We start from the raw sequence: 14390 nt of genomic DNA, 5'->3' as shown, positions 1-14390 counted from the left end.
AAGGACCTGTACTAAAGTGCTTATATTACCCTTATTGTATTAGCTCCTTTTGTCTAACTCTGTAAAGCGTAGGAAGGTTGTAAATCACAGGCAGATAGCAAATATTTGGGTCGAGAACAATTCCAAGATTATTATTTTTTGTTTTTACAGCAGGACAGTGAGGACCTGAACCTGCCCCACACTACTGTCCCTGCATAACATCATGACGAACAGGAGTCTCCCAGGTCCCTTCCCAATCACTACAGGAGAATCCACACAAAAAGTTAGGAAAATTAACATAACCTCCCCTTTAGCATGTTATGAAGCATAAGCTGTGGGGAGGAAGATGGTCAGAGACCACTTAGGCAACCTGCGCAACTACAGGATAGAGTAGGACACGCTAAGGGTGGACTGTGACCACACAAAGATGCAAATGGGCCTGGAGCACGTTGCACGAGATGTGCCTGAAGGAACAGAAGTTACCTGGTCTGAAGGAGAGAGTAAGGGGCACCTTATTACTACCTTCAACTACTTCCTTGATGGGTATAGACAAGACAAAGCCAGGCTTGTCAGAAGCATGTAGTAAGGATAAGTGTCAGAAAACCAAAAATTCCCATTAGGTAACAGGTAAAGGTTTTGCTTGCTGTGGTTTTTGTTTGTTGCTGTTTGTTTTTTTTTAAATCACGAGGGTGTTCAAATGCTGGAGAAGGTGACCAGGGAGACTGTAGCATCTCCATCCTTGAAGACATTCAAATCTCAGCTGGACAAGGTCCAGGACAACCTGAGACAATTGCATCTGCTAGAAAGCAGAGGACTGATCACCTCAAAACTTCCCTTCCAACCTCAGTTTGCATGATTCTGAGTTAAAATGCTGTGAGCACGCTTTCTACTCACTCACTCACTCACTCACAGTAGTCACTGATTGGATGCACCAGGTACTAAAACTGTTTGGAACAGACAAGTGGCTGCTCTCACCAGCTTGTCCTACTCTTCCTCCCAAATGCCACAAGATCTCAAAATCTCACCAAAGCACTTTGTAAGCTGTGGAATTCTGATCAGCATCAAGCTGAGAAGCCCTGCTCTTCTATGGATCTTCAGCAGACTTGGACAGTCTGGTGACTGTTCTCAGTCACGTTCTCATTGCCGAGTAGCTGAAGGAAGAACTGCACGTTATGCTGACGTAGCCTTAAAACTTCTCACCATTCTTTCAACACACATTAAGAGCAGACTCAACATAATTGCACAAGTAGCTTAGATGATGGTGTACTTGTGGTGGGCAGGTTTTTACGGCTTATGAGTTTAAAGGAAAACAGTGAGATGCACTGAATGTGTTTTGAGAGTTTAAAGTTGGGGACATACTGTGGAAGATCTGTAAGTGCATCCAGTTAAAAGTCTCATTTCCCAAATTTAAAATAAATCATGAAGACAGTCTTATAGATTGCAGCGCTTACAACTGGATGCCAAAGGAAGCACCAGGAGGACCAGAAACATGCTGAGCTTGTAATAACTACAGTGATCACCACAAACTCTGCTTGCATTACTACTTCTGGACCTTGAATTAGTGGGTTTTCAACTGCTGCCCACGATGTTCTCAGCTTCTAAGTTACTTGTGAGGGATCTAAGCGGAACAAAATTATGAAAAGCGATCTTATTAGCAGTTTGCTACACTAAAAAAAAATTAAGACCTACAGTTTGAAAGCCACTCCCTTTGACAAAGAAAGCAGTTGCTTCATCTTTTTAATGAGAAGTTGGTGGATTCCACTTTCCAAATTTTTGTGTGGACTCACCGTAACACATCAAAAACCCCACTTCTGAAGTTTATGCTGGTTCTGAAGAGCTGGTTTGCACAAAAACTAAGATGAGGCTTAATTTCTTTCACATTTGACGTTTTCCAGGAGTTATGTTAATATCCTGGATTATACATTCTTTAAAACAAGGTCCCTGACTGTATCTGACAAGTGCCTAGCACAGCAAACCAAAGTTATAACGTCACAGAATTTGAGCATATTGTATCACATCCTGCTTGAAATTTAAATGCTAGCATATGACTCAAACACAATAATATCTGATAATAACCAAGTACAAAAACATGAAGCCTTTTTCATTGAAGCCCAGCAAAACTCAGCAGTAGGAAAAAGTCTTGGTGCCCTTCCTCACACTATCTGCCCCTCCCCAAGCAGACTGGTTCACTAAACAGAACAAATATACAATACACACCATATATACCAAAAGAGTTACAAATTTATTTGACTTCCAACTTGATTTTAGAGGTGCAGGAAAGATCATCAGAAGCCACTGAGCCAGGATTACAGAGATAGGAAGGGCATTCACCATTAATTTTTGCTGTAATTGTGAAACAAGGGTAGCAAAATGCCTAGCCCAAACACAGATTAGAACTTCCTCAGCTAGAAACGTGTAGGAATTGACTGAAAGCAAGACACACTTTTGTTTCAACCCATTCCTCCTAAGCTGTCAGTATTTATAACGACAAGCCTCCTTAGACGAAGGAGTCTGGCTCCGAAGAGCTAACAGTCACAGCTACTGTGGGTAGATTTAGTAAATACATATGCATATCAATAGTTATCTTTAGCTTTTACTGTTTAGATACTGACAATTTACAGCCTTCTGTAATCACAAAACAAATAGTTAGGAACATAGTTCAGCACCAATGCAGATCTAAGCTACAGGGTTCAGGTTACTACATGGAGCCTCAGTTCATAAGAAAACACAGCAGCTTTACTGGGGCCCTCTGGCAGGCCCTTAATAAAGAAGACCCTTTTCCTTACTCTTTCATGTTTTTATTCTTTCCCTTTTACAAGTCCAGTGTACATGGCACCACTGGCGTCTCAAAGTGACTTTCTGCACTTTATTCCTAAGCACATGGACTTAGACATTTGCTGATTTTTAAATTTCATAGTTAGTCACTTCTTAGTTTTTACAGGACAATAAAATTGCTTGCCAGGGGTTTCTGACTTCAAATTCTACACAGCAGATTGATGTAGCCCTCTTGATCCTTCTTACGACATTTTTGCCAAGTCAGAGTATAAAATATCTGTTCTACTAATTGCACCCAGGGATTTGCGTCCAATATCCAGATAGACTCCTAAAGCAGACTCTGTTTTCCCTTTGATCTTGCATATTCTGTTGCTTGAAAGAATACAGACAGGTGATGGAAAATGCTGGAGCTATTGCAAGTACAACTGCTCAAAGACCAATTAACTCAAAAAAACCCTCAAATGAACAAGAAGCCAAAATGGAACTAAACCCACAACAGCTGGTGGTCATCAAGGCAGTTTTCCCAGAGGGCAGAAGACTGTTACTAATAGGATGGAAACACAAAATTTACCGAGACCAACTGTGACTGCTGATAACATATATTGAGAAGTGCCTCATTTCTCACATTTTCTGTAGCACAAGAGCAAAGCTGGACAGCAATCTTCCCTTTTTTTTTCCACAGCAGAAGTTAACTGAAACATAGTCTCACTGAATTAGTACAAGCGGATTTCACCATAATGCTATTTTAATCACATTTAAGAATAACATTCAAGTGATTCTACCCATAGAAATAAGTTTTCTCACTTGGAGTTTAATCAAAGTAGTAGTTCATTAGGAACTGCCCACTCAGTGCATTTTAAATTCTTTCAGTTAGTGCAGAACCTGGATGCTAGAACCCCCAACAGAAGATTAAATAAAGTTGTACATTCTCCCTTTACAACAGCAGAGGTTTTGAGATGTTTCAGTCACATTACATGAACTTACATTCCTCTACTAACACAAAACATACACTCTTGCCACAGGAGACAAATATGTCTTAGGCTGTTTCCAGCCAATGATTTTAACTTCAAATCCAGAGTAAACATAACCTCTTCAGAGCTGGGAACATGTTTGTTTGCAAGGAGAACAGCCTGCACAGCAATTACAGTGATAATTAAAATCATGGCACATGCTAAACAGGCACATGCACAAGGGCTATTGCGTTCTTTGACAACAGTACTGAAAGAATGGCCAGTTTCCAAAGTTTGGAGACACTGAGCGAAGTCGGGACTTTTTTTACACTATCACCAAATAATATATAGTGAAAGGCAGAAAACCTGTTTTTATTCTGTGATGATTCATTTGCAGCTCATTCATATAAGTCAAGAAGCGAGGGGCTCCAAGAGCTAAAAAGAAACATTCAAAAGCACAAGCATAACTTATTATGCATTTATTATCTGATTTATACTACAGATGAAGCAACAACGCTAAACAGAACAACTTGTTCTGTCTGGGCATTTGTTTTAAATGTGGTTCTTTCAGTGTCTTGGTGATGGTCTTCCAGAAGATGGCTGAGGCTGCCTGAATTTTGAGAGAACTGCAACAGAATCAGCAAAGGTATAAATGTTATATTCATGATGCTGAAGGTTCTTGTAGGTAGAATTATCGAATTCTTCTGGAGCAGGCTGAGCAGCTGCTGTGGTCTCTGTGAAAACAAAACAGTAACTGTTGACTATAAGGATACCACATCAAAGGGCATTATTCTTAATTACTGAGCCAGCCTTCATATACTGTTAGATCCCTCATCCAGCCAACATTAAAAAAAAAAGTAAAAAAAGTCAGCAACTATCACAAAAGGGTAAGTTTACTAAGTTCTGCTGGTACCTTGTCTGATCCTAAAGCAGCACATTAGTATGCAGTAGGGGAAGAGGAATCAGTACGAGTCATCTAATACAGCACAGGTTTTAAAATCCAAGCTACCACCTAATACTGGGGGTGGATAGGGCAGAACATGTCATTTATGTTTTGAAGACATATGTCTGCATTTCCTGGCTTTTTCACAGTTGCCTTGGTTTTCACACCAGCCAGAACAGTAGGTGACATTCTTAGCAAGCCAGGAGAGGCAAAGAAGCAGTACAAATGATTTATGATCATGTCAGACCATGAGATACAGCTATTAGAACTACTTTACAGATTGAATTATTTTCCATGGGGAGAAGTGATGGAATTATTGATATCTCCATGGTTTAATTTCAAATGTGGTTATACTGAACAGTAATATATCAAGAGCCTTTGATATAAATTTCCTTTCTTCTAAATATAATCTTCTAAACTTTGTATCAGCTCTTCTTCCTAAAAGAATAACCTAATGAAGTTATTCAGAACTCCTTACTTCACATTAAAGCCAACATTAATTCTTACACTTTTAGAATATTATGCAAATTTAGGCAGTAACATTTACATAAAAGGTTCCTGTTACAGGCTGATTTTACAACCAAGGAAATTGCAAGAAATAAAACTTTACTCCCAATGTTAATTTATTCTCATATACCCAGAGTTTTAACAATAGGAAAGACATAAGCATAGTCTAATAAAAACCTTCATCATATAAATTTGTATGTAGTGGTTTAGGTCAGACCGTATTAAGCTCTTTGCCATACAATCATCTACAACAAACATACAAGGACTCGGGCAACTGAACACCAGAATTTCCCCTTAATTATGACACCATTATTGCAATGTAACACTATCAGTTTAAGAACATGTATCTGTAACATTCAGCAAGACTTGCTTATCAAATGCAATGTTGTAAGCCATGGTTCCAGCAAAACAACACACGCAACCTATGAAAATATCCCTGTGCCTACTGCTCAGTGCCAAATGAGACAGCTCATAGCAGACAACACGACAGATACAAAAACCAGATGATGCGGTCTTTGCTGCAAATAGCCCCAAGAACAGGCAAGCGTAGGCAAGCGTACATTCAACCTGCAACAGACAGTTGTTCCAAATTAAGAGACAGATGCTCAGGAAGAAAAGCAGATGGGAGCCTCGTTTTTCCTGCCCAAATACACTGTACTTGGCTTCTCAAAGGAAAAATTTATCCCCGAGTTCATCATCCTCACACTTAAGACTTCATCTATGCTTTCTCTCTTAAAGAGCAAGTATTTCACAGGGTGTTCTTCCTAAACGAATAAGAGGTATATTTCTGAGTTAACATGCTACTATTTTGCTGCTTAGCAGTTAAAGTCAGCAGGTTTTGCTGACTGCTTAGCATACCTGCTCTACAAAGCAGATGACATCACCTTAATGTCCAGGTTTGTAATGGGAAAAGTTGCTTTTACATCTTCAGCGTGCCTGCTGCAGAGTTTGCAGATGAACAAAAGAACACAGGAGCAGAAGTACAGAATACAGAAGGTATCGTTAACTGTGAACGTTAAACACTGAAAAGCAGTAGCTGTTCTCAAAGGCCTCCAAAGGAAAAGAGAACAAGATACATCTGGATATACCAGCGATGCTGTTAAACACGGTGTAGCTACATTTGACTCTTTGGTACCCCCTGCACCCAAAGACATTACACCAGCAGTAAAGGGTGTGAACTTGCCTGTACTAACCCCCACCTCTCCTGCAGCCACTGCATCAGAGTCCTCTAGCACCTACCCAACAGAAACTTTCCTGCTGCTGCAGCCTTACCATCTCCACAGAGGAGCTCAACAGCAAAACCACATCCTACCTAGGAGGCTTTTGCTGTGTGATGACAACAATGGGTCTGAGGCACAGTGGTACTGTTGCCCCATCAATACAGATCTGCAGGAAGTTTGTCACATGGGCTTAACCTTAATTCTGGATTTACAGCATCAGAGTGGAGGAGGTTGCTTCACAGATCTTTGATGTGTCATAATCTTCACCTTGAATCATTAGAACATTTTAACAGTTAAGTCCTCCCTCTCATACTTAAAAAAGTTAACTGAACTGATTTTTTGGGTCTTCATATCAGCTTCAATGTGGAAAAAAACCACCCCTCTAGCATCTAGAACTCCACTATGGATGAATAAGGAGAAAAGCATCTCTGTAGATAAATAGGAATAGCCCTTGCCAATTATTTTTTTTTAAGAAATCCACTGCTGACTGCAAGGAGGAACAAGTAACTGAAGATGTCACTTGCAAACAGTGCTGTATTTCACCATTGAGTTTTAGTCAGGAAAGAAGGCAAGCTTAGCTTCCAGCTCTTTGATGAAATTATGAGCCAATTAACCCCTTAAAACAGAAGGTTGGTCTTTTACTCAGCACTGTATCCTGGGAACCCATGTACAAAATCTATTATTTGTCGCTTAACCTGCTTAGACACTTCACAGTCACAGAATGGCTGAGGCTGGAAGACACCTCTGGATGTCATCTGGTCCAACCTCAAACACTCAAGCAAGGTCAGCTAGAGCAGGCTGCCCAGGACCGCATCCAGACACCTTCTGAATGTCTCCAAGGATGGGGACTCCACCACCTCTCTGGGCAACCTCTGCCAGCACTCACAGTAAAAAAAAAAGAAAAAAACCCCAAAAAGGTGTTTCTTGATGTTCAGGCAAAACCCTGCGTTACAGTTCATACCCAATGCCTCTTATCCTGTCACTGGGTACCACTGAAAAGTCTTACCTCTGTCTTTGCACCTTCCCATCAACTATTTATACACATTGATAAGATCTCCCTGAGCCTTCTCTTCTCTGGGCCAAACAGTCCTAGTGCTCTCAGCCTTTCCTCACAGGAGAGATACTCCAGTCTCACCACCATCTTAGTGGCACTCAGCTGGACAATCTCCAGTAGCTCCACATCCCTCTTGTATTGGGGAGCCTGAAACCGAACACAGCACTCCCGCTGTATCTCACCAGGGAACGATCACCTTTCTCAGCCTCCTGGCAATGCTCCTCCTAACGCAGCCCAGGTTACCATTGGTGGTCTTTGCTGCAAGGGCACACTGCTGGTCAGCTTGCTGTCCACCTGGACCCCCAGGGCCTTTTCTGCCAGGATATCACTTGAAGGATGATACCCAAGCAGCTTTACAACTATGTTGCTTTTACTTCCAAGTAGGCAAACTCTTTCATTCAAAGAAGCAGCCAGAAGCACGGGGTCTTAAAAATGGTATGCTGCCTAAGTTGAAAGGCAAGAATGGTAAGCCACCACCGACCAGGATGGAGGGGCATTTGCTATCGAAATACATGGAATGAGATCAGTAGGTAAGTTAACAGAACTGGTAGTAAATAAAAAGGGTAAGTTAAACATGGAAGTATAGCTAGGGAGATGATTATATGATGCATGATGCTCTCTCCTAAAAATGTATCGCTATCTCCTCTCCAATTCACTACAAAAACTGAGTTATAAGGTCAGCTCTACTACTTCAACATGACTTGCTTACAACCCACCAATCTCAGAATCAATACCTGTTTCTGACATTATACTATGATTTCTGAAAGTCTACTGAAATCTGAAACACTGCAAGACTTAAAAAAAAAAAAAAAAAAAAAGACAGCAGGATTTATAGCAAAAATCAGATGGCACCAAATTTGGGTCAGGAGAAAGGCAGCTACAAAATCCTTCTGAGAAAAGACAAGAGGGAAAGCAATTTTTGTCATATAAACTCCATGATTTTCATCATAGAGGAAACAATCTCATTTTCATTTTATAATTAACTGGTTTATGAAAATATAAATACAGTGAAATGAAGACCACTTCCTTTCACAGGATAACTGGAAACTGAGTATTACTGAGCACTTACAACAATTAGCAATGAACAAGAATTTATCCTCCAGAAAGTCACTGCTACACAGTTAGCTTCAGTATAAAGATCAGAGAATCATGAACAGAGTAGATTTGGAAACACTTTAAAAAAAGTTCAGCCCTAGCCCAGATGAATCAATACAGTTCAAACAATTTAAAGTTGTACCCTCTATTGTGTTTCTTTCTCCAGCCTGGACTCCTGCTTCCTGAATGGTCTCCTCCTTGGCTGTAGTGCCCATCACCAATATTGTGCTTTCAGAAGTCTTTTCTGGTTTAGGAGCAGCTACTACCTCTGCTTCTGACTCCTGTGCCTCCTTCACCTGTTTTTCTTCTCTTCTGGATACCAGTTTTTGCTTTTTGTCTTTCTGAGTCACTGATGAAGCTTTCAGCTGAATAGCTGCTACCTGGGTTCCAATGGACTTTTCCTCCAAATAATCAGATTTATGAGTGACATCCGTCAGGTCTTGTCTTTCAGTCATGCGTGGTTCTAAGACCAGCTTCTGCCGATCCGCTTCTTTTGGAGTTGATTTTACTTTGGGGTCTCTTGCTTTGGATTTTGGCTTTTCATGGCTGACTGATCTTTTAGAAAACGTGACCTGCTTGACAGGAGACACATCAGTTTCTGTTCTGCATGTCTTCTTCTTAGCTACATATTCTTGGTGGGATTTTTGGGACAAGTTCTCTCTTGCTAGCATTGATGCCTTTACTGCGATGTTCTCAGAAAAGATGGAATCCCGTCTAGGAAACTCAACTTTGGTTTTAATGGCAGCTTCTGAATCATCATCATTTTCTTCCCCAGAATCTGAGCTAGAATCTGAATCTGAGCTGGATGAAGATGAAGTTTCTTCCTCAACTAACTCTTTCCTCAAGTCTCTTTCTGTTGCTGGTGTAGTGACATTTTCCTCCTCAAGGGAAGAAACAACTCGCTGAGGAAATGCAACCACGGTTTTTCTTGACATGAACACCCTCATGTCTTCAGCAGAAGGTTCTGAAGCTTCCTCGAGGTTAGTACTAGATATGCTCTCACCTTTATTTGCAGACAAAAGGAGAGCGCTAGAAGATAACATTTTAGGAAATTCAGCTGGTGCCTTGGTGGCTAGCAGTTTGGTGCTTCCCTGTGGTGCCACTACATCTAGGAAATGGCATAAAGAGGATTATCATCATTATATTTGACACCGCTGTTAATTAGTAATCTTAGTCAATTTTAACTTTCTGAGATAATCTGGCACAAAAAGCAAATTGAAAGAAGTTATTATACTAAATACAGGCATTATAAAGCAGAAAGTTTTAAGACATTTTAAGTTAAAGAAACTAGAGTTCTACTTAGCACTTAACAATTTTTGCTGCCACAATGCTGAAAGTCATGAGACAATGCCTTTTGCTCCTTGTTTTTCCAGAGTCCTTGCAAGAGCTATTTTTCTCCGTGATTCAATTCTGCATCACTAAAAGTGGTTGACAGCCACCTTCCTATCTCAGATGAACATTAAGACAGCTTGTTAGCTAAGCTCTTCAAATATGCTGTTACAGAGGTAACACTTGTCTATGAACAAGCCAGAGAAGCAGAAGACACAGTGAACAGACATAGCAATAGCTAGCCTCTTGCAGTAGTTATCTTTAAAGCAATAGAGAGGGATGACTCCCAAAAGACAAAGTAGCAGAATAACAGATACCTGAGGCCATACATGAAAGTATTACTTATTCATGCGTCCATGTGACCTACCAACTAAATTGTATCTAATACAGTTTAATGTTACTTCCCCAAGACCTCACCTCCTCCAGTCTTTACTGTCTCTACTTCCTTTTTCGTTTGAGACCTCTTTGTAAAGTCTTAGAGGCTTTAGGAGACCTTCATATTACCCTGCCTTTATTTCCTCTCCCTCATGGATACTTTCATTAAGCTAAATTCTCCAGACAAGGAGCCAACAGTTGAAGAGAAAGCAGCAGCATTCAGGCCCTTTCAGAGAGTGCCAAAACCCCCTTGGATGCTTGTGCTAATGATATCCTTGAGAGGTTGATCAACAGCAAATACTGCTGTGGTTACTGAAAACAGGAGGACAAAGAAGACTGGAAGCACATTAGGAAGATACAGCATCACTGAAAGTTGCTATAGCAAAGGCAACTCCATTATGAGTTGCACTGCTTCCAACCAGTTGTATAATTCAACAGAGTTCCACTCTATTGCATAGATTTATCTGCAATTTGGAAACCCAGATCTACTTTACAAAACCATAAACTAGATAGTTTTCCCCCTTACTAGTATTTTACAGTAATACCTTGCACAATCTAAAGAGTTAGTATAATGAGTTCTGAACAGAAGCAAGTCTTTAGCAATTTCCAAGTGAAAACATCATAGAAGAGACAGACACATGAAATTAAAAGCAAAATATTTAACAAAGAAATACAGAGTTCTTCAGTACAAATGAAAAAAATAACAGTTTACTACACAGGTAATACTTTTGAATAATTTCAGGCACATTATTTGTCTCTGCTAGACAGAAGGTGCAGGGCAGGTAGGGAAGGCAGGGGGAAGTAGGAGGATGGGCAGCCACCTTTGAAATAAGCCTGACTCCCTGCACAGACTGACACAGCCAAAGAGTAGCCTGTAGAAACTAATACATGAGGAAACCGCTCAGGATCGAAGAGTTCTTCAAAGCAGCGTACAGGAAGGCCAAACTAACACAAGAATGCCCCAAGGGATGACAGACAAGTGAAAGCTGAGCAAAAGTTGTAGTAGTATTAATGTTAAGACATCCTGAGGAACCAGGAAGGCACGTTACATTCAACTTGACCATTAACAGTAGGTGTTATTGGATAAATACTTTAAACAGTAATATTTGGATATGTGAAAAAGATATGTTTCAGCTTTTAATCATAAAGTCTAATACAACTGGTACACACACTTTAATCAGGGTACCTCAAACTTTGTACCACCTGATCTGTATTTGCATCACTTTGCCAAAAGAACAATACATCCAAATCAGTAACAAGAATATTATTCCCAGATGCATTCTTACTGATGCTGGTAACATCAGCATCATTACTGGAACATGTTTAAAACATGTTCACACTCAGAAAGGTGGCACGCAGAAGTTATAGGTCTATTCCCCATCACTGACTTCGTATGTAAACATGACTTTTATCGAAGAAATTTTGCACACCCCGTTCCAGCTAAAATCTGAAAAGGACAGCTGCATCCTATATACATTAACTAACCATAACCATTTACAGGGGAAGCAGCTGGCTGAAAGAGATGGTCTAAAAGGTCTCCTGACACCTTCTGAAACCAGAGCTGCAGGACAATGAATCTAGAAATTGATGCTAAAGTACATCTCAAATACACTTAAAATAACGCCCCAAAAATATTGTAAGGCTTTGTTAATGTAACAACAAAACTTTTATATGCCTTTGCATTTAGGAAGCTAACATTAGAAGCCAGAAGCCCACATTCAATTATTCTTCCAGTGATCTTTTCAACAGCTGTCTGATCATTCTACGTATGGTCCCACGGAGCTTTGCTGTTTAAGCACATGGTTCTCTGATTGGGGGTGGGAACTGTACTCACTGAATTCAGTGAGCCCCTATTTACAAACAGCATTTTGAACAAGATATCCCTCTCTGAAGTTTGTATTCATGTTTTGACTTTGGTAAGGAACAGAAGGGGTTCAAATACTTCTGAATGTTGAATGCACTGCAGCATCCAAACCCAGGTCCATGCATTGCCTTGCTTGCAAACTTATGGGGCAAGAAGCACTATAACTAAATTTAACACAACAGGGCCATGGCAGTTTTCTGCAGTTTCTCGACACTATTGCCTGGAGTAGATATTTGGATCTTGCAAGTCTTTCTTTCTGTGGAATGAGATGCTTTTGGACCTCACAACCCAAACATTTCAAAAGAGAAAGGGGAACATTCGAAGTCCAAAACCAGATTTTGCACCTCGTTTAAGAGAGTAACTTGCTACACTCATTTCCATCACATTTCAGGCAATTTGCAAAGCTTCTTTAGATTAAGACAAATGTAATGATAGCTCTCAAGTCTAGTCAAACATCACAGCAGCTATCATTAAAGTGAAGGTGAACAGGAAAGAAGTATCAAGCTCACAGCATGGCCTACGAATGTAAATATATCCCACACAGCCCCATTCCTACCAGCCCTTTACTTTTAGTTTTCTTACTATGCAGTACATTGGAACAGAAATCCTTGGTTTACATGGGAGTGACCTTTTACTTTCTTGGCTTAAGTAGCAGTTGTGGCCACGAGCATTTCTAAACTTTTCTTGCCAATTTAATGACAGAGGGACCTGAACTTCAGTTCAGGACTCCCGGCTCCAACCCGCTGATTATTATGGTCTGGGTACCACACTCAGGGCACAGAAGGCTCCCCAGGCAGGCAGGCAGGCAGCAGGGGAAGGTGGTTAGCACCAAGAAAGGAGGCTCTCCTAAGAGGAGCTACATGCCCGTTTGCTTTTATTTACCCCCCCCCACCGCTGAGGACGAAAGGAGCATCTTACGCGTTGGCGGCGTCCCGGAGCCCGCCGGCCTGGTGCAGAGCGCCGCGCTGGGGGCCGCCCCTCGCAGCCCCCGGGCCTCCAGCCGCAACACCTGCAAGGCACCGTGTAAGAAGGAACGATGCGGGACACAAGCGATCGCCGGGCCACGCGGGACGCGCGCCCGCCGCAACGGCCCGGTGAACCGCGTGCCCCCCGGCCCCGGCGGGGCCCAGGACACACACGCGCCGGTGCCACCGGCCCCTCGGTGGGGGGCGCTCGGTGGGCGGGGCCGCCGTTCCGCCCGCGCATGCGCACCGCCCATCGACCGGCACCTGCGCCACGGGCCCGGGAAGGGGAAGGTCACCGGCCGGGTGCGTGCCACCGAGAGGGAGCCGAGCAACCGCGCAGGGGTAGGGGGGCCCGAGGAACAACCCCCTGCCCCTTTCCCCACGTCCGGCGTCCACCTTCCCCCTTACCTTGCGGGTCGCCACCCGGCCGCAGCCCAGCAGCGAGGGAGCCGCCATCTTGACGTGAGCCCGGACGGTGCGCGAACGCCGGGGCGGCTCCGGGCCCTCCCGGTGGGCGGGGCCTGAGCCGTGGGGCTTTGCCCCTGCCGGTGGCCGCAGCGGGGACGCCGTTGGCGAGGCCCGGTGGGAGTGTCGAGTATAGAACGGTAGAATCATTTAGGTTGAAAAACACCTTTGAGATCATCAAGTCCAACCGTTAGCCCAGGACTGCCAAGTCCACCACTAAACCAAGGCTACGCACCCGGCGCTCCCTAGCCGTCTCCCATCCAGGTACTAACCGGGCCCGATCCTGCTTAGCTTCCGAGATCAGATGAGGTCGGGCATTCTCAGGGCGGTATGGAGGAGACACGCAGCCTTCCGGCTCGTGAGAGGCATGACCAGAACATTGTCAGTTACTTCCAACGCTTAAGGCAGAAAACACCAAGTATTTTAAAATAGAATCGCTGCTTTCAAGTTAAAAGCGGCCGTTTACATTGTCCATTATCTGCAGTTGTACACGGAGCAATTACGCGAAACGCGGCTATTGGAAATGGCTTCATCCTGCCGTGCTCTCTGTTGAGGCCGCGCCACCGGGACACAGCGCAGCTGCCGCCTGAAGCGCGGCCCCATCAAACCCCGCCAAGGGCCCGGGCGGGCGGGATCACCCAAACCCCGAGGCGCACAGGAAGGCTGCTGCTGCGCCCCGGCTGGGGATCCGCACCGCCGCCCGGCCCCTCCGGCTCCCCGCTGCGCGCTCAGGGGCGGAGGGCTGCGCTGAGCCCCGCCCGCTGCCCTCAGCGGCCCCGCTGAGAGAGCGGCCAGCGCAGCGGGGCATGCGGGCCCCCCGGGGGCCGGGGGTGTTCCCGTGCACCCGCCGTGTCACGCAGCGGGACAGG

The 14390-nt window shown here is 43.3% G+C and overlaps 1 protein-coding gene across 2 annotated transcripts; it reads right to left on the bottom strand.

Moving 5' to 3' along the window:
• Positions 1-4167: 4167 nt before the first annotated feature.
• On the bottom strand, positions 4168-14371 carry NDUFV3 (NADH:ubiquinone oxidoreductase subunit V3). Of its 2 annotated transcripts, XM_037376625.1 has the most exons (4): positions 13465-14371; positions 13010-13100; positions 8666-9631; positions 4168-4438 (listed from the first exon to the last, which is right to left on the bottom strand). In XM_037376625.1, the coding sequence occupies exons 1-4, from the start codon at positions 13669-13671 to the stop codon at positions 4272-4274; spliced, it is 1431 nt and encodes a 476-aa protein (XP_037232522.1). In that variant the 5' UTR covers positions 13672-14371; the 3' UTR covers positions 4168-4271. The 2 variants fall into 2 exon arrangements, with proteins under 2 accessions (XP_037232522.1, XP_037232523.1); XM_037376626.1 differs by lacking the exon at positions 8666-9631 and having other exon boundaries at positions 13465-14340.
• Between the last annotated feature and the right edge of the window lie 19 nt (positions 14372-14390).

Source organism: Falco rusticolus, chromosome 2, assembly GCF_015220075.1.
Source record: "Falco rusticolus isolate bFalRus1 chromosome 2, bFalRus1.pri, whole genome shotgun sequence".
In the NCBI taxonomy this organism is placed as follows: Eukaryota; Metazoa; Chordata; class Aves; order Falconiformes; family Falconidae; genus Falco; species Falco rusticolus.
The sequence above is the reverse complement of the archived record's forward strand: the minus strand, read 5'-3'. Positions and strand labels throughout refer to the sequence as shown.

Coding starts and splice junctions, on each gene's coding strand:
- NDUFV3 (XM_037376625.1), bottom strand. CDS start 13,671: ATGATTCTACCGTTCTATACTCGACACTCCCACCGGGCCTCGCCAACG. Junction 9,632..13,009: donor CTCCGGGACGCCGCCAACGC/GTAAGATGCTCC, acceptor GCCATTTCCTAG/ATGTAGTGGCACCACAGGGA. Junction 4,439..8,665: donor AGAAAGAAACACAATAGAGG/GTACAACTTTAA, acceptor TTGTTTTCACAG/AGACCACAGCAGCTGCTCAG.